The 24,903-nt window shown below is 32.9% G+C and overlaps 1 protein-coding gene across 9 annotated transcripts in view; it reads right to left on the bottom strand.

The window, feature by feature from the left end:
- The window catches only part of mtcl1 (microtubule crosslinking factor 1), a 127,995-nt gene that overhangs the window by 33,570 nt on the left and 69,522 nt on the right, over positions 1–24,903 (bottom strand). For 5 of the 9 annotated variants that reach the window (XR_012394986.1, XM_017352453.4, XM_073931611.1 and 2 more), the window contains exons 6-9: positions 15,628–15,723; positions 10,262–10,387; positions 7,658–7,876; positions 3,695–3,859 (exon numbers count right to left, since the gene is read on the bottom strand). Coding sequence is in view for 8 of the 9 variants with exons in the window: in XM_017352453.4 (XP_017207942.2) it covers positions 3,695–3,859; positions 7,658–7,876; positions 10,262–10,387; positions 15,628–15,723 (606 nt within the window). In the remaining variant the exon portion in view is untranslated. The remainder of the gene's footprint in view (positions 1–3,694; positions 3,860–7,657; positions 7,877–10,261; positions 10,388–15,627; positions 15,724–24,903) is intronic. The other 4 variants (XM_073931613.1, XM_073931616.1, XM_017352452.4 and 1 more) reach the window with 1 other exon arrangement.

Genomic DNA, 24,903 nt, shown 5'->3' with positions numbered 1-24,903 from the left:
ATTCAACCCTTAGTTTATGGCAATGGCAGTGTTGGCATTATTAGAGGACATTGTCAATGGTCGAATCCGAAGGGAATGAAGTTTTAGGGATCACAGTGATCTTCTGGCCGACGATGATGACTGGCTTATTAGCCGTTTCAGATTTCCAAGAGGTATCCTCTTGGAGCTCTGTGCTGAGTTGGGTCCAAATTTGGAAAGAGAGACAGCGAGGAGGCTCCAAGGTGGCAGGGTGCGTGATGGGTGGCTTCTTGGTGACTGATGCATTTAAAGATATTATTCCAGCTAAGTTTTTTTTTTTTATTGAGTGTAATTATTCAACTGCATATCAGGAGAATGCGGTTATCCATTAAAGACGTGGCTGTTAACCCCCCTCAACAACCCACAAACTGACCAAGAGCACAGAAACAATGATGGCTATTCTCGCACTCAGTCAGTTTTAGAGTGAGTTATTGAGCATCTGAAATGCCAGTGGCGCTGCCTTGATAAGAGCAAAAGGGTGCTGCTACATCGCCCTAACAAAGTGTTCCTCTAATACATCAGTGTCTCCCACAGACACCGATACTACTCAGTAAAGTGATACTACTCAGACAGTAAAGTGTCAACCACAATTGAGGCAACTCTCTCCTCAAAGGGTGTTAGTTAAGTATCCCCTGTTCCCCTGCCTGTTCGGTCCACAACTTTGACGGTGTGCCGCTGTTCTCCTCTGCACCTTTACATTGGACCATTTCTTTTTTAATTCACTCACAGTGCGATGTTCAGACCCCAGTGTGTTAACCGTGTCAGCTTTACTATAACCACTCTATTCTTTTTTTGTTATTAATTCTGGAGGACAAACTTGCAAATAACACAGTTTTTCTTCTGTCTGTCTCTGATAAGAGCACCTCCAATTCACATTCTGTGAAGTTTCTCTTCTTGCTTGCTTTTGCCATTGCTTTTTCGTTTGGTTTTGACAAAGTGAAATCATCACTATATTTATACGGGGGAGGAGACAGGGAGGGGTTTTGCGCTCATGCATGTTAAGCTCAATTTCACGTTAATTCAGATGTACAAAGAGAATATGAGTGGGATTCCACATCTAATTTTTTTTACTGCGTACGTACATTTACAGCTTTGTAGATACGCAATGTTTTAGTATGAATTCAACGCAAGTCTTTGTACATAAGGCCGCAGGAGATCGGCTGAATGCAATAAAATGGTAAAACTTAACTGTTTACCTGTAAAATGAGCCTATTTCCATTAAAGTGGAATGTTCTCCTTTAACCTTTTTTGGTACACTCACTAAAAAACCCTTTTAAAATAGCATCAAATGGTCCCTCACTGGCGCAGAAATAGCACACTTTAAAGGTAATGAGCGATGGTTCAATAAGCCAATATCTTACTAAGGTTGTTTGTATGTTGGCTGTGTCAGCAAAAGCACAAAACCGCAGCGTCAATGAAGCCGACTGCACCGGGCTGAAAGTGTGTGTTCAGCATAAGCGTCTTATTATATTGAAATTCATTCATGCACATGCTGAGAAATGAATGAGCAAAATTATATGAGCAAAACAAGACCACATGCACCCAAACAAGATGACGATATGTGGCAGCTTTTAACGATCTGCAAAAATAAAGTGGTTTACAAACTGGCGCACTTAGCGAAGGTAAATAATAGAGTAGATCTTTATATAGAGCTGACAGACAGCTGGTGTGTTTTAATATTTACTGCGGTAAACAGGGTAGATTTTAAGGTGAATATTTGACATCCTGCGTTAGCAGAGCTTCATGATTAATCGTTAAAAGACTGCAATCTTATTAAAGCTTCGACAATAACTTTACAGTAAGGTTTCATTAAGTAATCTAATTATGAACTAATTATAAACAATACCTGTGCAGCCTTTATTAATCACAGCTCAACATTTAATGAGGCCTTATTCATTCATTCATTTTCCTTCCTTATTTTTCAGGGGTCGCCACAGCAGAATAAGCTGCCAACTATTTCAGCATTTGTCAACACAGAGGATGTCCTTGCAGCCGCAACCCTGTACTGGAAAACACCCATACACACTCATTCACATTCACTATGGACAATTTAGCTAACCCAGTTCACCTATAGCGCATGTCTTTGGACTTGTGGGGGAAACCGGAGCACCCGGAGGAAACCCGCACCAACACGGGGAGAACATGCAAACTCCACACAGAAATGCCAACTGACCAAGGCTCAAACCATATGCTGGATAAGTTGATGGTTCATTCTGCTGTGGCAACCCCAGATTAATAAAGGGACTAAATCGAAAAGAAAATGAATGAATGAATGAATATTCAGCTTCACCGTGGCCGGATTGTGAAGAGAAGTGGTGAAACAAATCCCGCAGAGCCTTGATCTTAATTTTGTTATTGCCAAATACTCGTCAAATATGCGTCATTTTATTGGTGTGTTGGCCAATTTAAAGGTTTAGTGTATGTACCTACTGTAGCCCATCATTGATTCTGTTTATTTTATTTGTATAAATGTGTGTAAATCTATATTTATTCAGTTCTTAAATTAATTACAGTAAGATTATCGACTTATATGAAAAAATGTATATGAATTATTTACAATACAGTTTGTAAAGTAATATATTTTTTCTTTTAGTAGAGATATTATATGAGAGACTTGCTTTGGATTTGGATCTAATTGGATTTGCATTGTAAACATTAAATAAGTTAAAAAAAGGTATTACTTTTTATTTAAAATATTAAAGTTTTACTTTTGATACTCCCAAAATCATTCTGCATAAATTCGCAGATCTTAAACACAATTCTGCGCAGAAATAGCAAGAAATGTCCGCAGATTCCGTCTGGCCCTATTTATAGCCTGCGTGTGTTGTGGGTAAATTATGTTAGAAAACGTGTAAACGACTCATTCTTAGAAAAAGGCAAAAGAGCTGCATGTGCACATTTGAATATAAACAGGTTCAGGCTTTTAAAAAGCTGTCAATCAAAATGTACTTGTCAGGCTCGCGTCGAATTCTGTTGGGCCTAACTTTTATGGCCCGATTACAGCTCTACTACAGATATTAGTTTACAGTTCATGACACTACATGTGAAAAAAAGCAACCATTAAAAATGTATTTGTGGTTGAATCATTTGAAAAACATTTTTGCAACTTTGTTTACCAGAATACAGCTGAAGTCAGAATTATGTCATTTGTTTTTGCCTTTTAAAAAATTTCCCATATGATGTTTAGCAGATCAGGGAAATTTTCACAGTATGTCTGATAATATTTTTCTTTAGGAGAAAGTCTTATTTGTTTTATTTCGGCTAGAATAAAAAAATATTTTATAAACATTTTAGGGTCAAAATTATTAGCCTCTTTAAGCTATATTTTTTTGATTGTTTCCAAATAAACCATCGCTAAACAATGATTTGCCTGATAAGTTTAACTTTACCCTAATTAGCCTAGTTAAGCCTTTAAATGTCACTTTAAGCTGAACACTAGTATCTTGAAAAATATCTAGTCAAATATTATTTACTGTCATCATGGCAAAGATAAAATAAATCAGTTATTAGAAATGAGTTATTAAAACTAATATGTTTAGAAATGTGTTGAAAAAAATCTGGTCTCCGTTAAACAGAAATTGGGTACAAAAAGGGCTAATAACTCATGTGGGCTAATAGTTCTGACTTTAACTGTTTCTAAAAGTAGCAGTTTATCTGTAATGTTGCAGTTTTTGACCTGTTTCTGGTACTGGAATCTCTCCGGCGATGGCAGCAGAAGTGGTCCTGGCTCTGCAATGTCACTTCCTGTTATTTGAGGATGCACTTTGTCTTCCCGCTCCGTGTCTCCGTCACCCTGATCGATCATAATGCCCAGTTCTGGAATATTCTCCAGTCGTTCATACTGAAAAGCAAGAGTAAAGAACGTGTTTGTAGATGAAGGTTAATGAAAACTTAAAGATAAAAATTTTATATAAAAAATTACAAGTAAAAAAAAAAAAATATATGTTTCAATACAACTTAAAGGAAAATGAAAACAAAAAAATCAACAATAAAAAAACAAAATAAAAATTAAAAAAACAAACCTAAAGAAACTCAATTAAAAAGTAAATAAAATAAAATGAAATAAAATTTAAATATGTTTAACTAACAAATAATAATAATAATAATAATAATAAATAAAAAAAACTCTAAAATAAACAAAATAAAAAGTTAAAAAACAAACCCAGAGAAACTATTAAAAGTTAAAGGTTTACAAATATTACAAATGAAATAAAATAAAAATATGAACTATATCAACTAAAACTTAATTAAAAACAGATAAAACAAAAAATAAATAAAATGAAAAGTTAATAAAAGAACAATGAAACAAACTAAATAAAAAGTAAAAAAAAAAACCAAACAAACCTAAACAAACTCAATTGAAAATGACATGCTTTTAAAAAATACAAATAAAATAATAATTGGTTTAACTAAATCGTAAATAAAAGCAAATTCAAAAATAAATAAAATAAAAAAACTGAGTGAATTGGATACACTAAATTGGCCGTAGTGTTTTTGAGTGTGTGCAAGAGTGTTTGGGGGTTTCCCAGTGTTGGGTTGCGGCTGGAAGTTGGTGGTTTGTTCCGCTGTGGCGACACCTGATAAATAAAGGAATTAAGCCCAAAGAAAATGAATGAATAAATAAATAAATAAAAACGTTTAACTAAAACTTAATAAAAAAAAAAAAAAAATAGACAAAACAAAAAATAAACAATAAAATAAGCAAAATAAACAAATAACCCTAAAGAAATTAATTTAAAAACTAAATGCTTTTCAAAAATTACAGATAAAATATAATATGTTTAACTAAACTTAATTAAAAGCAAATTAAAACAAAAATAAAATTAAACAAAAAATAAACAATAAAATAAACAAAATAAAAACAAATCTAAATTAAATGATTTCAAAAATTACAAATAAAATAAAAATATGTTTAACTAAACTTAACTAAAACCAAATTAAAACAATAAAATAAACAAAACCTAAAAAATCTTAATTAAAAAATGTATGCTTTGAAAAACTACAAATAAAACTAAAGAAAATGTTTAATTAAAACTTATCTAATAGCAAATAAATAAAACAGACAAAATAAAACAAAATTCATAATCATAATTTAAAATAAAATAGCATAAAACTAAATAAAGCTAAAAACAAAATGACAAAAAACATTGTGATATATATCTGATATAAATATAATTTCAGATTTTCGAACATTCCCACCATTAATTTACAAAACCCACTAAAAATACAGATCGATAAAGCAATCAGTGTAATATTAATTGATATGATTCTTGTGCTGCTGTTCAGTCATTCACAACACGCTTGATTCAGATAACTTTAATTCTTTTTTAATTTAGTCTTCAGAATCTGTGATTAGATCTGGATTGTCTATTATTAATATGAATGAATGCTGTACTTTAATGCATTTATATCCAAGCATATTATCTACAACGACTCAAATCATGCATGAACTAAACCCAAGACCTTGCTGTTGCGATCTCTACTGTTTGAGTTACAGGAATGAAGATGCATTGATGGGCGACACAGTGGCTCAGTGGTCAGTACAGTTGCTTCACAATTCAATTCAATTCATCTTTATTTGTATAGCGCTTTTACAATGTAGATCGTGTCAAAGCAGCTTCACATAGAAGATTATTGTAAATTGAAACAGCAAGAAAGTCGCTGATTCGAGTCCCAATTAGGTCAGTTGGCATTTCGGTGTGGAGTTTGCATGTTCTCCCTGTCTTGGCGTGGGTTTCCTCCAGGTGCTTCGGTTTCTATCAGTCCAAACACATTTGCTATAGGTGAATTGAATAAGCTAAATTGGCCACAGTGAATGTGTGTGAGTGTGTGTGTGTGTGTGTGTGTATATATATATATATATATATATATATATATATATGAGTGTAAATGGGTGTTTCCCAGTACTGGGTTGCAGCTGGAAGGGCATCCACAGCGTAAAACATTTGTGGAATAGTTGGTGATTCATTCCACTGTGGTGACCCCTGATAAATAAGGGACTAATCTGAAGGAATATGAATGAATGAATGAATGAATGAAAGATGTATTGACAGCCTGTGAAGCAACACATCTGCACCGTTCAGTGTTTTTGTGACAAGTACATTTTGTGAAGTGAGAACGCAGCAGCTGTCGCAGATCTGACAGATGGACTGAGAGATGAAAAATCATACAACATGTGCTCTCACTAATTCACACTGATGACCTGCTGCCACAAACCACATCAAGACATTTATTAAAAGACGGAGAAAACTCGTAATATCGAACTCTTATATATGCAGGCCTGTCCCAATAATCAATATATGGACTTATCGGACAACACATGGACATGACCTCAATCATGTTTGATGATGCAATATACAGCTGAAGTCACAATTATTAGCCCCCCTGAATTATTAGAGCGCTTGTCCCCCCCTCCCCCCCCCCCAATTTCTGTTTAACAGAGAGCAGATTTTTTCAACACATTTCTAAACATAATAGTTTTAATAACTCATCCCTAATAGCTGATTTAATTTATCTTTGTCATGATGACAGTAAATAATATTTCACTAGATATTTTTCTAGTCACTATAAGTCACTTCTATACAGCTTAAAGTGACATTTAAAGGCTTAACTAGGTTATTTAGGTAAACTAGGCAGGTTAGGGTAATTAGGCAAGTTATTGTATAACAATGGTTTGTTCGGTAGATTATCAGGAAAAATATAGCTTAAAGGGGCTAATAATTTTGTCCCTAAAATGGGGTTTAAAAATTAAAAACTACTGAAATTTGGAACATAATTCAGGGCAGAAGGGGTTAAAACGAGGAAGTGTTAAAATGAATAATTGCCTTTTGAATCATTTTATTTAAGCATGATTGAAATACCACTGACTGTAGTATTATTAGTCTTCACATTTAATTTTATTACTTTCCTTTTTCATCAACTGTTTCAGTAGTATTTATTTATTTTGTGTTTTTGTTTATTATTCTAATATTACAATATTATTTAAAGAAATATATATTCTCATTATTATTATCATTTTTATAATTATTATTGTTTTAGGACAAGAAAAAATAAAAAGATTCACTGTTCAAGTTAGAATTATTAGCCCCCTGAATTATTAGCCCCCTTTATATTTTGTTTCCCAATTTCTGTTTAATTGAGAGACTTTTTTCAACACTTTTTTAAGCATAATAGTTTTCTAATACCTGATTTATTTTATCTTTGCTTGATGACCGTGATGATGACAGTACATAATAGTTGACTAGATATTTTTTAAGATACTTGTGTTCAGGTTAAAGTGACATTTAACGGCTTAACTAGGTTAATTAGGTTAAATAGGCAAGTAAGGGTAATAAAGCAAGTCATAGTATAATGATGGTTTATTCTGTAGTCAAAAAAATATATAGCTTGAAGGGGCTAATAATATTGACCTTAAAATTGTTTTAAAAAGTAAAAACTGCTTTCATTCTAGCCGAAGTAAAACAAACCAGACTTTTTCCAGAAGAAAAATGATTAATGGAAATACTATATAAAAACTCCATGCTCTGTTAAACATCATTTGGGAAATATTTTTAAATTATATTTAAAATCATAAAAAAATTGTAAAATATAAAATAATTTTTAGTTTCAGTCAGTTGTGGTTCAGGTATGTTTAGCTCACCTCAGCATGTGCTCCCTCCTCCATGGTGTCCGTCCTGCGTCCGAGTCTCCAGTGCATGAGGATCCAGCGCAGCTTCATGTACACAATCACCATGTTGTGGCGGAACAACCTCACTTCCTGTTGCAGCAGGCCTCTTTCCTGTGGCCATGTTGGCTCATGAGACTGAAGCCCTTGCAGCTCAAGTCCTCTTCGGAGCTCTGCACGCCTCCTCTCCTCCTCCTGCATCAAAACATCCAGAGTATGGCAAGATTTTTTAAAAATCCTAATCGAACAAATACAGCCAAAGCAACTTTTTATTTTCCATATCGAAAATGGAAGCTGGCTGCTCGCTGATTTAGGTGGCTAACTACTTTCACTGTTACTTTTGATAAACATTTATTTCCAGAACCTTTACTTTTGCTGTTTTTCAGTGGTGGAATGATCCTCTAAACATGTAAATCATCTCATGTCTTTAGGGAAATGTTTATTTCCAGAACCTTCACCTCCACTGTTCCTCAGCAATGAAAAGGTAAATCATCTCAAATCTTTTGAGAAACTTTAATTTTCAGAACCATTATTTTAGCTTGGAAATGACATTCTTAAACCTCTGAAATGTATAAAACTGTATGAGGTACATTTATTTCAAGAGCCTTTACTTTTGTTGTTCTACAGCGGTGGAATGACATCCTCAAGATTCTAAAACATCTAAAATCTTACAAGAAACATTTACTTCAAGAACCTGAAGTATCCTGAAGAATCCTGAAGCCTGAAGCATCTCAAAACTTTCGAGAAATGTTAATTTCCAGAACATTTCCTTTTACTGTTCCTTAGGTGTGGAATGATCTCCTCAAGCCTCTAAAACATCTACATCTAGTACATCTACATATATTTTTAAGCAGACTCTTTTTTCCCCCAGAACCATTACTTTTAGAGTTGAAATGATCTTCTCAAGTCTCTGACAACTGCTAGAGAAAGACTTAGTTCCAGAAACTTTACTTTTGCAGTTTCAAGCGTCTGAAATATCTTAAAAAGTAAGAGAAACATTTATTTCCAGAACTATTACTTTTAGTTCTGAACTGACATTTTTGAGCCTCTGAACTGTATAACATCATATGAAAAACATTTAGTTCCAGAACCTTTACTTTTGTTGTTTCTCAGTGGTGGAATGATCTTGTCAAGTGTTTAAAACGTCTCAAATCGCACAAGGAACATTTATTTCAAGAACCATTATTTCAGCCTTGCATTGACATTCTTCAGCATCCAAAATGTATATAACTTTTAAATGAAAAATGTTTATTTCCAGAACTTTTTTAAGAGTTGAAAAGATCTTCTCAAGCCTCTATAACATCTAAAATCACTGGAGAAGAGTTTATTTCCAGAACCTTTATATTTATTGTTCCTCAGTGGTGGAACAATCTTCTCAAGCCTCTAAAACATCTTAAATATTTAGAACATTTTCTTCCAGAATCTTTGCTTTTGCTTTTGCTTTTTCTCAGTGGTGAAATGATCTTGTCAAGTTTTAAAAACATCTCAAACCATATGAGAAACATTTATTTATAGAATCATTATTTCAGCCTTGCACTGACATTCTTCAGCCTCTAAAAGCGTGTGTGTGTGTGTATATATATATATATATATATATATATATATATATATATATATATATATATTTTTTTTTTTTTTTTAATGAAAAATATATATTTTTTCAGAACCCTTTTTTATGCTCATGTTTCCAGAACCATTACTTTTAGAGTGGGAAAGATCTTCTCAAGCCTCTATAACATCTAAAATCTTTTGAAAAGTGTTTATTTCTAGAACTTTTACTTTCACTGTCCCTCAGTGGTGGAACAATCTTCTCAAGCCTCTAAAACATCTAAAATCTTTTGAAAAGTGTTTATTTCTAGAACCTTTACTTTCATTGTCCCTCAGTGGTGGAACAATCTTCTCAAGCCTCTAAAATATATTAAATCTTTTAGAGAAGCACTTATTCGAGAACCTTTACTTTTGCTGTTCCCCAGCAGTGGAATGATCTTCTCAAGCCTCTAAAATATCTAAAATCTTTTAGAGAAACATCTATTTCCAGAACCTTTACTTTCATTGTCCCTCAGCAGTAGAAGAATCTTCTCAAGCCTCTAAATAATCGTAAACCTTTCAGTGTAACATTTATTTCCAGAACCTTTACTTTTGCTGTTCCTTAGCAGTGGAACAATCTTCTCAACCCCTAAAATATCTAAAACCTTTTAAAGAAACATGTTTCCATAACTTTTACTTTTGCTGTTCCTCGGCAGTGGAATAATCTTCTCAAGCCTCTAAAACATCTAAAATATTTTGAGTAATATTTTCTTCCAGAAACTTTACTTTTGCTGGTTCTCAGTGGTGGAATGATTCTCAGCGGTGGAATGATCTTGACAAGCATCTAAAATATCGTACAAGGAACATTTTTTTCAGAACTATTGAATTTAGATTTGGACTGACATTCTTTTTCCTCTAAAACTGATTATTTTTTACTTATTTCCAGAACCTTTTATTTCTCTGTTCCTCTATTTTCAGAACCATTTATCATCGAAATGATTTTCTCAAGTCTCTATAACATTTAATTTCATTTTAAGCATGTTCCTTACGTACCTGAGTGATAGATGAAGTAAAGCCTTCTCTGTCCTCTGCTCCAGCTCTCAATCTCCGCTCGTGGTCCAGACGGAGCTGTATCTCTCGGGTTGGCGTTCCCAGCTCAGGCAGGACAGGGTCGCGAAACTGGACCCCAGCAGAATACAGAACACCAGTCTCAAAATCACAGCACTTTCAAAAGAGACACCATCAGTCTCATGCAGACAAACATACAGCAGTGAAATGCTTCAAGCCAGATCTGAGGCCAAATGATTATTAGATTCTATCAATAAATCACTGCAGGAATATGATGCAATAATCCCTACTTACAGATGCTAATTTGATAACAGTATGGATTAATACAATCTCGCAACACTGTCCTAATAATGCTACAAATCCAGATAATGAATTCAGTGGCTATATAGACTAAGATGAATAAAGCTCATGGTTAATTCACATTTATTTCTGCTCTGAATTGTTGAAGCTGTGCCATTGTTTGTAAGTTATAACAAATGTTTTATTTGTAAGAGTGAAGATTCACACATGAATTTTACACATGCTGTAATATAAGCATATGCTGCCTTCAAGTCATTTCAACAATATAATTAAAAGAGAAATAGATATTTAGAGAAAGTTAATTTTACATGCTAGGAAGTTTTATTTATTTTTATGCTTTAATCTCTTTTTTTATTGTATAATAAATGTATAAACCAGCTTATAATTAAATGTAAAAAAGAAAATGTTTACTCTTGTGTGTTTATTTTATTTATTTCTTTGCTTATTTCTTTTTTTTTAATTTACTTAACTTTATTTATTGATTTTATTTTACTTAACTTATTTAACTTTATTTATTTATTTCTTATTTAATCTACTTATGTACTTAACTTACTTTACTTATTTATTTACTTTACCTACTTATTTATTTACTTGACTTATTTATTTACTTTTATTATTTTATTTATTTATTTTTTATTTACTTAACTCACTCATTTGTTTTTATTTATTTTTTATTTACTTAACTTAATTATTTGTTTTTATTAATTTAACTTATTTATTTACTTTTCATTTACATAACTTGTTTTTATTTTTTATTTATTTATCTACTTAACTTTCTTTACTTATTTATTTCTTTTACTTATTTATTCATTTACTTAACTCATTAATTTACTTAACTTTTAAAAATTATCTATTTATTTTTTATTAACTTAACTTACTTATTTGTTTTTATTTTTTTATTTACTTTACCTGTTTTTTTACTTATTTAACTTATTTGTTTTTTTATTTTTCGTTTACATAACTTATTTGTTTTTATTTTTTATTTACTTAACTTACTTTAAATAAGTGTGTATATGTATAATATATATATATATATATATATATATATATATATATATATATATATATATATATATATATATATATATATATAATTTACTTAACTCATTTGTTTTTAATTTTTACATTTTTTTATTTACTTAATTCACCTTATATTTACATATTCATTTATTTATTTATTTTATTTGCTAACTTACTTATCAATTTTTATTATTATTAAAGTTATTTACCTTTATTGAATCATTTATTTATTTATTTATTATTTACTTAACTTACTTTACTTATTTATTCATTTATTTACTTAACTTATTTAACTTACCTTACCTTTTTATTTATTGAATTATTTACTTAACTTATTTAACCTAATTTATTAATTTTTAAAAAATAAATTTATTATTTACTTAATTATTTATGTATTTACTTAACTTATTGAACTTAACTTATATATTTATATATTTTCAAAAAAATATTTATTGAACTTATTTAACTTAAATAAATAAATAAATAAAACAATTTAAATAAGTTAATTAAATAAATAAAATTAAATAAATAAATAAATAAGTATTTGTTTATTTTTTCATTCAAAATTAGAGAAAAAAAGAGAACCTGAAGGCAACATAATGCTGTTTATCTATATTATTTAGCCTATACAATAATGGAACATAAACTGAAGCCTAAACAAACATATAGATAAAGCAAATTCAATGCAATTGCATATACAGTAACTTAACCGATGACATAACTAACACACATACAGTTGTTTTTCTTTAGAACAGTCACAAGTTCAACAGAAACATCGAAGCTCCTGCGTGAGCAGATGGAGAGTGATTTTAACTCATGACAAACCAGTGTGACGTTAAATAAACAGCAGTGATTGTGAGCGAAGTGAGAAGAAACCAAAAAGAATCACTGTGAAAACAATGGTGTGAATCAAATGATTCTAATGAACGAACTGCTCTCGCCAGATTTAGTCTTTCATTGGGTTGCATCAGTGCTGTTGATGTTCCTTTGGGTCTAATAACCTGATGTAAAATAATTGAGAGTGATTTTTTATGACAATTGGCTCGCTTCCATTATGCTTTATTACGTTAAAGATTTATTGCATTTTATTCAATTAAATGAAGCTGGGGAGAATTCTTTTGCATCCTAAAGTGTGCCGTCTTTCTTTCTTAAATACAGGATCTGTTTCAAAACCTAGTGAGCTCCCTTGCTGCCTTTTAAGGGAGTGTTGTAAATGTTGAAGAATTTAGAAAAAACATGGTAAAATCACAGTTGTAACACACACGAACATAACTTTTAGCCTTTTTCATTTAATAACAAAACAGTGCAATCACGTTATCACTTCTTTTAACAAATAAATGTCTCAAAACCTAATGCACCGGCTTCAAATGTTATCACTCGATTGAATGGGATTTATCAGCGGTTATCAGCTGATAGATATGGGCCAGCAGGGGCCTTCTGCACCTACTGGTAGGCTCAGAAGGCTGTTATCATCCATTCACATGGTTAATCAGCTATACTAAAGACTCCAGATCCAGATCTGTCTTTGCATTACTGTGATGGTTGGGTTTAGGCTTTGGGGTAGACGTTAATAAAATACAATTAATGGGAAATTTAATAAATAATATAAATAATTCTTGTTAACTTCCGGCCATCGCCGTATGTGATCTATAGCTGATTAACCATGTGGATGGATGATGACAGCCTTCTGAGCTGACTACAAGGTGCAGAAGGCCCCTACTGGCCCATTTCTATCAGCTGATAACCACTGATAACGCCCATTCAATCGAGTGATAGCATTCAAATCGGCTGTCCAATGTTTCATGTGTGTTTCACATGTGATTTGTAATGCACCCCTCTTAAGTTGTCTTGCCTTCCACTGATAATCTATCATTATTTATTATGCATTAAACATTTATTATGCTATTTTATTTTCTTTCTTTTTATAGTATCACTATTTTTCCTTATTGAAAAGCGGGATAATTATAGCAGCACAGCATTTATTAATGCATTACTAAAAACCCAAAGTGGCGCTTGTTAAAATGAGTTAGCATGAACTAAAAAACTGAAAGACTATTTTCAAACTATTCACAAAGATGAATAAATATTGCAATAGATGTATTGTTTATTCATGTTAGTAAATATGTTATTAAGCATTGACTAATGGAAACCATATACACTCACAGGCCACTTTATTAGGTACAGCTGTCCAACTGCTCGTTAACGCAAATTTATAATCAGCTAATCCCATTGCAGCAACTCAATGCATTTAGGCGTGTAGACATAGTCAAGACGATCTGCTGCAGTTCAAACTGAGCATCAGAATGGGGAAGAAAGGGGATTTAAGTGACTTTGAAGGTGGCATGGTTGTTCGTGCCAGATAGGCCAGTCAGAGTATTTCAGAAACTGCTGATCAACTAAGATTTTCATGCACAACCATCTTTAGTGTTTACAGAGAATGGTCAGAAAAAGAGAAAATATCCAGTGAGCGGCAGTTCTGTGGGTGCAAATGCCTTGTTGATGCCAGAGGTCAGAGGAGAATGGCCAGACTGGTTCCTGCTGATAGAAAGGCAACAGTAACTCATATAAGCACTCGTTACAACCGAGGTCTGCAGAAGAGCATCTCTGAACACACAACACGTCCAACCTTGAGGCAGATGGGCTACAGCAGCAGAAGACCACAGCGGGTGCCACTCCTGTCAGCTAAGAACAGAAAACTGAGGCCAAAATTCACACAGGCTCGCCAAAACTGGACAATAGAAGATTAGAAACATGTTGCCTGGTCTGATGAGTCTCCATTTCTCTTGCCACATTCGAATGGTCGGGTCAGAATTTGGCATCAACTACATGAAAGCATGGATCCATACTGTCTTGTATCAACGGTTCAGGCAGGTGGTGGTGGTGTAATGGTGTGGAGGCACACTTTGGGCCCATAAGTACCAATTGAGCATCGTGTCAACACCACAGCCTACCTGAGTATTGTTGCTGACCATGTCCATCCCTTTGTGACCACAGTGTACCATCTTCTGATGGCTACTTCCAGCAGGATAACGCGCCATGTCATAAAGCGTGAATCATCTCAGACTGGTTTCTTGAGCATGACAATGAGTTCACTGTACTCAAATGGCCTCCACAGTCACCAGAGCTCAATCCAATAGAGCACCTTTGGGATGTGGTGGAACGGATTCGCATTATGGATGTGCAGCCGACAAATCTGCAGCAACTGTGTGATGCTATCATGTCAATATGGAGAAAAATGTCTGAGGAATATTTCCAGTCCCTTGTTGAATCTATGCCACAAAGGATTAAGGCAGTTCTGAAAGCAAAAGCGGGTCAAACCTGGCACTAGTAAGGTGTACCTAATAAAGTGGCCGGTGAGTGTATATAAAATATACATATTACAATTAATGACAATATTAATTACACACAAAACGGTTTTAAAAATAAAACTAATATACTAATCAGAAAATTATCCAGAAGTATAACATTAAAAAAAAAATTATTGATGTATTATTGCGCCAGCTGCAGCTATGGTTTAACCAAAAAGTTACTTGATTACTACGCCGGAAGGAGAGTATAGTTCCTATAAATATCAGTCTTTTTTTTGTTACATTTGTGTCTCTACAGAAGTGTCAAGCTTTAAATAGGTAGATTATTATTGGTCATTTCTGAGCGAGATGCTAATGGTCTAATCCGATTCAATGATTTATGCTAAGCTAAGCTAAAAGTGCTCCTGCCAGGACTCTGCCAGAATATAGCTGGAAGCAATAGCTCTGTGTGTGTGTGTGTGTGTGTGTGTGTGTGTGGTCTCGCTTCTCACTCGTGTGTGTGCACTTGGATGTTTTAAAAGCAGAGGGCCAATTTCGAGTATGCGTAAACATACTTGACAATACTCACTTCACTTCACTCACTGCAGCCCTACTCTAGAGAGCTGTAAATTGGACGTACTTCCAGTAAATAAAAGCGTGGAGTGTTCCTTTAAGGCACTGCGAGGACACTAGTAAAGGCATCAGAGGTCTTATGTTGGAGAGGGAGATGGACGAGGCACTGACCTCGGATCTGAAAGTGTGTGGTCTGGTGTATCTAGAGAGTCCCGCGGCTCCTCTGGGCCGGTCTACACAGCTCTCCTGCTCCTCCCTGCGCCCGGACTGAGAGTGAGGGACCAGAGGGACAGACGGGACAGACGGACGGACGGACAATAGAGGACACAGAGGGATGTGATCCACAAAAACACACGCGCCCAGACAAACACACACACACAGATGACACCAGAAAGAGTGAGGAGGGGGGAAAACTGGCAAAACTCAAAAGCGTGAAATGCAACAAAGAGTACTTCAAAAAATGAGTGTGATCTAAAGGGACAGTTCACCCAAAAACTGAACATTTGGTCATTTTACTTACCCTTTACTTGTTTATGAGTGTTTTTCTTCAGCTAGGAAGATATTTTGAAAAATGTACACCTGTAACCATTGGCTTCCATAGCGTTTGTTTTTATAACCGCTTTAGGGTGACTAAACTGCGAGTAAATTTCCATTCTTTACCTTTATGAGTGTCTTTCTTCAGTGAGGGAGATATTTTGAAAAATGCTGAAAACCTGTAACCATTAGCTGTTTCTCAATTCCAAGAACGCAGAGAACGGACTTGTGTTCTTGTCGAGAGCGGTCTTGCTAGGTGTCCTTGGAAGAACAAACTCAGCAGACCGCGAGGGCAGAGAACGCGCGTTTGAGAATTGAGATGCTGCGTTCTTCCTGATGGTCACATGACCTTCACGTGTTTTAAATGGTAAATTATTTAAACATTACAGCCTTCATACAACGATTTATTGTTTTTCCCTTTTTCAAAATATATACTTTGCATAAAAACATTGTAAATATATGTTGCACAATATAAATAAAACAAACAATTTCAGCAAACAAACACCCTGAATGTGTTTATTCTTTTATTAAGATGTTCATGTTTATGTTTACTTTCACCGTTTTATTTAGGGAAACTCCTGAGGTAAATAAGTGATATCTCTGAACTTTAATAATAAATCTAAATTAAATGCAGCGCTTTCCACCTCCAGTCGCAATGACTTCTGGGACTTCCAGAGCGAGTTCGGTGCTCAAGTCTGCATCGGTGCGTCCTCGATATCAAGATCACGTCCGGGAAGTTTCACGCGTCCTCTGTTCTTACGGTCTTGAGTATTGGAACTGAACTTAGGCAGCTGATGATGACGTTGCACGAGAACACGAGGACGCAAGACCGCTGAAGAACGCATATTGAGAAACAGCAATTGACTTTCATAGTGTTTGTTTTTATAACCACTTTAGGGTGACTAAATAATGAGTAAATTTCGATTTTTTATCTTTATGAGTATCTTTCTTTAGTTGGGAAGATATTTTGAAAAATGCTGGAAACCTGTATCCATTGACTTCCATAGTGGTTTTTTTATAATCACTTTAGGGTGACTAAATACTGTGTAAATTTCCATTTTTAACTTTATGCGTGTCTTTCTTCAGTTAGGAAGATATTTTGAAAAAATGCTGAAAACCTGTTACCATTTATACAGACTCAGTGTTTGTTTTTCAGCTTTCTTCAAAATGTAGATTTTGCGTTAAACAGAATAAAGTAACTCGTAATCACTTTATGGTGACTTAATAGTGAGTAAATCACAACTTTTTTTTTTACTTTTTTTTTTTTTTTTTACTTTAATGAGCGTCCTTCTTCAGTTAGGAAGATATTTTAAAAAATGCTGTAAACCTGTAACCATTGACTTCCATAGTGTTTGTTTTAATAACCATTTTAGGGTGACTAAATAATGAGTAAATAATGAGTAAATAATAATTAAATTTTCATTTTTTACCTTTATAAGTGTCTTTCTTTAGGTATTTTGAAAATGCCAAAAACCTGTAACTATTGACTTCCACAGTGTTTGTTTTTCCTGCTATCAAAGTCGATGTTGTTCAGCTTTCTGGAAAATATAGTCTTTTGCTTTCAACATAATAATGAAACTTGCTCTGTTTTAAACCCACTTACTGAAACATAAATAGTGAGTAAATTTCTATGTTTTTCTTTTATGAGTGTCTTTACTCAGTTAGGAAGACATTTTGAAAAATGCTGGAAATCTGTAACCATTGGCTTCCATAGTGTTCGTTTTAGGGTGACTAATTAGTCATTTTTATTTTTAATTTTTATTTTTACCTTTATGACTGTCTTTCTTCAGTTAGGAAGATGATTTGAAAAACGTCAAAAACCTGTAACCAATTACTTCCATAGTGTTTATTTATTTTCTGATGTTTTCAGCTTTCTTCAAAATACAATCTTTTGCATTCAACAGAATAACGAATCTCATAATAACCACTTTAGGGTGACTGAATAGTGAGTAAATTACCATTTTTTACTTTCATGGGTGTCTTCAGTTTATAGATACTTTGAAGAACGCAAAAATCCTGTAACCATTGACTTCCATTGTGTTTGTTTTCCTGCTATGGAAGTCAATGGTTACATGTTTTCAGCTTTCTTCAAACTCGTAAAGTTTAGGGTGACTAAAATGGTGAGTGAATTTCCATTTTTGGGTGATTTTCCCCTTTTATAAAAAAATGAGAGAAAGTAAAAGAAAATAAAGAAAGAGGCAGCAGGGCTACAAGACGAAGAAGAGCGCAAAAAGAAAAACCAACTTAAAAATGATGGCGTAGGAGAGAGACGAGAAGAGGACGAGAATGAGGAGGAACAGGATTATGGGCTGAAACATCTGGGGATGAAATGAGGGACGAAGAGAGAAAAAGAGAGAGAGAGAGAAGAAAGAAGGGAAGGGGGAGAAAAGAATGCAAAACACTGGTTATGAAGCGCATGCGATGGGGATACATGAGTCTTACAACCAATAACCCAAAATGTGCAGTGACGATAAGATTCAAGTCTAACGGTGTCCTGACAAACCCAAGATTCAGTAAAAATCATCATTTTAACACAATTTCTAATGGATAATGAATGAATGCTGTCTTTAAAAAAATTTTATAATATGATTTTCCTAATGAAATAATGATAATAATAATAATGCTAATAATAATTTAACATTGTATTAATAACAACAACAACAACAACACTAATAAAAATTATTATATTATCATAGTATTATATTATATAATAATAGTAGTATTAAAATATAATTCTTCTTATTATAAATTTTATTATTCAATAATAATAATAATAATAATAATAATAATATTAATAATAATATGTAATTATTTAGATAATTATTAATATATATCAACATTAATATATTATTATTATTATTATAAATAATAATAATAATAATGCTAATAACAATTAACATTGTATTTCTAACAAAAATTTTTATATTACATTATTATTAGTATTATCAATTTTAATAATATGAATTATTATTAATATATAATAATTAATATAATAATGATGATAATAATAATAATAATAATAATAATATATTATTTAGATCATTATTAATATATATTAACATTGATATATTATTATTAAGATTTATAAAATAATAATAATACATATTAAATATTAAATAATATAGTTATATAATATATTTTTATGCCATTTTTAATCAATATTAATTGTACCATTAGCCAATATTTTAATAAGACAACATAACCATATTCAATAACTAAAATATTACATGTAATTTTTGACATTAATAATTAATGCAATTTTAAATCATTGCACATATAAATCATTAATTTAATTGTTTATTTCATTAATAAAAAATAATTGTTTTAAAATTCTGATAATAAAATAAAAACAAAAAAGTAAGTTTACTAGCATTATTTGACTTAATGATATTTTACTTATTAAAATAAAAAATGTAACATAAAGATTATGTCATTACATAATACAATGTAACCTTTATTTTTATAAATAATTATAAAAAATTGACAAATTAATTACAACTAATCTGAGTTAAATAAAGGAAATGTGTTTTAATATAAACAAAATAAATATCACCAGCTTATTAAAAAATGTAACTAAAACTGAAGACAAAATTATTAGTCCTCGTGTCAAATTTCAATCCTTTTTCAAATTTTTCCCAAATGCTGTTGAACAGAACATGGACATTTTTCACAGTATTCCCTATTATATTTCTCTTTTAGAGAAAGTCTTATATATTCATTCATTCATTTTTCTTTTCGGCTTAGTCCCATTATTAATCAGGGGTCGCCACAGTGGAATGAACCACCAACTTATCCAGCATATGTTTTAAACAACGGATGCCCTTCCAGCTGCAAGCCATCACTCATTCACACCCATACACACTCATTCACGCACGCACGCACGCACGCACGCCCGCACGCACGCACACACGCACACACACACACACACACACACACACACAACAGACAATTTAGCTTACCCAATTCTCCTATATCGCATGTGTTTGGACTGTGGGGAAAACCAGAGTACTGGGAGGAAACCCACGCCAACATGGGAAAAACATGCAAACTCCATAATCTACTGATAATACACTATTTATTTACAACTGATAATCCATTATATATTTTTTCCACAATTTCTGTTTAACGGAAAGAAGATTTTTTCATCATATTTCTAAATTATAAATTATTATATTATTAATAATAAATAACATCATTTTAACAACTCATTTCTAATAACTGATTTATTTTCTTTGACAGTAAATAATATTTGACTAGATATTTTTCAAGATACTAGTATTCAGCTTTAAAGTAACATTTAAAGGCTTAACTAGGTTAATTAGGTTAGAAATAGGGTTTTAGGAAAGTCATTGTATAACAGTGGTCTGTTCTGTAGATCAGGGGTTCCAGAACTTTTTTTATGAAAACCAAACTAAATTGAGGTAAAAAACCCAAACTGCACTGTAAAAAAATGCACGGATCCACACTATTTATTCAGGTTGTCTCAACACAAATGGATTAAGTTAACGCAATGGACCCTTCGCTAAGCCCCGCCTTCCTTAGTTACTGTTGCTACGCCTGTCAAGCTTTCATGCCTGGCACGGGTTGTTCCATGCGTGTGCGCCGGTGTCAGACATTGCCAGGGATATAATTTCATTTTTGGCGAACAGGTGAGATATGCAAGAAAGCCAGACAAAAAAGGACTGCAGTATGCATTACAGGGGTATATTCACGGCATAATAGGCAACCGATTAGAGAATAAATCAATCAAAATTAAAGCTAGCTTAGCCTAGCCGCCTCATAAGCTGACCATTCAACAGCTTAGCTCATGATTAGCAGGAGAGGTAAAATTTTAAAATACTCTATTAATAACTAATGGATCCATTATTTCTCTATTTTAGCCAAAAATCCTGATAGATTAATTGTTGTGCAATGAAAAATAGCGTTACTAACCGACGAGGAAACACGCATGACAGTGCTTTTACATAGTTCATTCATAGAAAGAACAGCCAGAAAGGGGAAACTGATAGATTTGTGCCGAATACTAGCATCATTGACCCATAACAATGCACAGTAAGTTACCTATAACTGTCAGTATGTTTGTGTGCTCTTTATAAATGACTGAAAAACAGCTGCTGGTAAAGTATATTGATCGCAAGTGCTCAGTTTTGTTCTGTTGATTTGTAATTTTAAATATTTGTAGCTTGAAATAAGATGAAAATATGAAGTTCAGTAAAGTTAGCAACAGATTCACAGATTCGTAATTTCCGGATCAATAAATCATGACATTATGACCTATTAGCGCTATTAGTATGACTAAGTTACTAACGTTATGGCGAAGGCTTAAACGGAGCATTACTCATAATATGGAGCGAAAAAAAGGGACAAGACAGCTGTGAAACATAACCAGCTTTGTTTTTTTTGTAGGAAACACAGTTTAGATCTGTTTAGGGTAAGATGTGTGTGAGTTATTGCCGTCTGTCTATCACTGAATGTGTCAGGAATATCATAACAAAACCAACTTCGCTCCGCTCCTTTAGCGCCACTCACACAGCTTAATCCACGCTGGCATTTCTCCTCTTGGGATTTAGGTTTTGAAAAGGGAAAAAATTCCACCGCCCCATCCAAACTTTAAGGATACAGGGTATCAGATTTGCACTATAATCCATATGCACTCGCTCAAAAGCTTGACAGAGCCCTTGCGCGTATCTACAGTTGCTAAGCCACGATTGGTGGGTGGTGGTTTTTGGGCGTGGCTTAGCGAAGGGTGAAGTAAGTGGATTGAACATAAAACAATTAAGTTGTTCCAAAAAAAAACTTTAAAAATTGTGTTAAGCTCATTTTGCATAAGTAGGTTGAACAAGCAGCAAAACATTTTTTTAAATAGTTTTATTACATTAAAGTTGCCATGGGTAATTTCTTAATTTATTTCATATTATTATTAAATAGATTTAATCATATTAAATAATCTTATTAAATAATGCAATATATTAAATTATTAAATAATGATTAATCTTATTATTTAATTATTAATCTTATTAAATAATGCAATATATATATATATATATATATATATATATATATATATATATATATATATATATATATATATATATATATATATAACATTTTATAATGAATTCATTACAATAAAAACTCAATTCCTTCTTAACACAATAGAGATCAATGACGAAAATACACTATTAAAGCTGCGCATGCCTCTGCTGATGTTTTCTGCATTGTCTTTTACCCATCAGTGACAGTGTATTTTTTAAATCTGATTCATTTACAACATGTAGTTGAATCATTTCAATTCACTTTGCTGTTTTATAGCTCAACAATAAAACAAACTACCAAAAAAACTACCTCTCTTCTAAGACTGGATGGACAAATTAAAGGTTACCAAGGGCCAACTTTGGCCCCCAGGCCCTAGTTTGGGCATCTCTGCTGTAGACAACCGAAAATAAATATTGCTTAAGGGGGCTAATAATATTGACCTTAAAATGACTTTAAAACAATTAAAAACTGCTTTTACTCTAGCCTAAATAAAACAAATCAGACTTTCTCCAGAAGAAAAAATATTATAGGAAATACTGTGAAAAATTCCTTGCTCTGTTAAACAGCATTTGGGAAATATTTGAAAACAACACAGGTAAGCTTTGTATTATACTACTGTATATATGCTTCTTGCCAACAATAATAATGCTAAAAGCTTTTTGGCAGCTCTACGGTGGGATGTTGACGGGGTCTTGGGTTTGGCAGTGAAGCTCAGCCATGCAATAAAGCAGCCAATAAGAAGCTTTAAAGGAATAAACACCAGCTCTGTTTTCATCAAAGCCTTCACACATGAGAGATGAACAGGCCGTGACTTTTCATGCTGGATGAACAGTGTTTTTAAGTGACCCAAAGCAGAAAAAGATTAACCAATGATGGCCTCCACCAATAAACATGAGCCAATGCAATAGGAAAATGCTTTAAATCAGGCGCAGTCAATGATAAAATATTCCCTTGATCTAAATCTAAATTATCCGACCCATTGATTATAAAAACAGGTTATTTGTAGACTCATGATGCCATAAAGCAGCGTCAAAGCATAAAGCAGAAATAAAAGAAGCTATAAGCAAATCTATGGCAGGTAGCTTTCTCAGATTATTTAGCGGCATATATATATATATATATATATATATATATATATATATATATATATATATATATATATATATATATATATATATACACATACATACAGGGCTTTATGTTAACTTTCTTAATCACCGGCCACTGTGGCTAGTAGTTTTCCAATGTTACTAGCCACTCTGCATTTTCACTAGCCACAATTTTTTTGTTGGGAAAATATATTTTATATGCATAAATTTGACGTTGACATGCTAAAATTGCTTGATTTAAATTTTGTGTTATGTCCACATGCGTCCTCATTCATTTCACTTTTTGTGTGTTGAGTATGGGTTTGCTCAATGAGCATGAGCAAAGGAGTCATGGATTCATAGTGTTATATTGCAATTAGTTTTTATTTCACATGACTTTTTTAGAGCTCAAAAACAACGATTTACCAAATTTATCTCTATAACCACACTAAACAATAATTATTTCTTAGCCACAAATGTTTTAATGTGTCAAAACAAGCAAAATATAGCTGTATACTATACTTTTTATTTAACAAAACATTTCTTAAAAAAGAACGAAAAGCAATTGACTTTTAAAAAACAACTATTGTCATGTATCAAAAATAAGCACAGTAATCTGTCCTGGCTAAGATCTCTCGGATCACCAGTTAACTGCACATAAATGGAGAGGTCATCTCCCATTAAAGCAATGTTGTAAAAAAAGATAATTAAACCATTATAACAAAACTGAAAGCAAAGAAAACCGTATGCAAATGAAAGCAGGTGAAACATACCGTGTGTGATAATGAAAGGATGATCACATGCACACGGTTAACTATAGGCAATTTAATAATCTGTTCAAAGTGAAAGCAACTGGTGCTGCTTACAAAAAGACAAGTTTTGAGCTCTTAAAAGCATCAGGACTGTGGAGGCATGTTCATCACTTTTTGTCTCGTTTATTTGAAAGAGAACCAATGACAGTTGCGTTTCCAGAACCTGTTCCAGACACAGATGCTTTATGATTCGGGAGCGCGCACGTGTTAAGCAGTCGCGCGCATGCATTTTAAGAAGTCGCGCGCATCACATCAGCTGTTAGCGCGAGTGACGATCATTCTCTCATTCGGTATTCACTTGCTTTCTTCTGCTCAAGTGATCACAATTATTTTACTTCGCGATTCTAAGATCACATTTGCATGCATATTGGGTCATCCTTATATTGTCGAACTCTGCTTTTAGGAAAACTACAATTTAAAAATTATTTTCAACCAGCCAAAGTGGCTAGTGGGATTGTCTGTCTAACCCGCCAAAGCTGAAATCTACCCGCATTTGGCGACCAGGCACAGCCATTGGACTCTTTAGTTCGAGGTTTACTTTCTCAAAGGCTGTGTCTGATATTGCAGATTATCAAATGACTCATTGGATTTACTCAGTTTCTTTTTAAGGTAAGTGGTTGCAAACAATTTAAACGGGCTGAGTTTAAAAAAAAACATGAAGTTGAACATTACTAAACTTAATTTGTTTGTTCAGATTCAGCCCATATACACAGTTTGCAACCACTTACCTTCAAAAACTGTTGAGTAAATCCAATGATTTTTTTCAGTACTAAATTTGAATTTGAATTTACTACACAAATATTCAACCCAGGCTCATTTTGAAAACATAGTCCCGTGGACATATCTTGAGAATGCGAAATACGTCCCGGGAGGTATGTATTTTTCACCCCAGGCTCATTCTGAGAACATAGTCCCTGCACGGACGTTTCTGGAGACCGCAAAATTCGTCCCTGGAGTTACGTATTTGTGCAGGTTTT

Source organism: Danio rerio, chromosome 2 (assembly GCF_049306965.1).
Source record: "Danio rerio strain Tuebingen ecotype United States chromosome 2, GRCz12tu, whole genome shotgun sequence".
In the NCBI taxonomy this organism is placed as follows: Eukaryota; Metazoa; Chordata; class Actinopteri; order Cypriniformes; family Danionidae; genus Danio; species Danio rerio.
The sequence above is the reverse complement of the archived record's forward strand: the minus strand, read 5'-3'. Positions and strand labels throughout refer to the sequence as shown.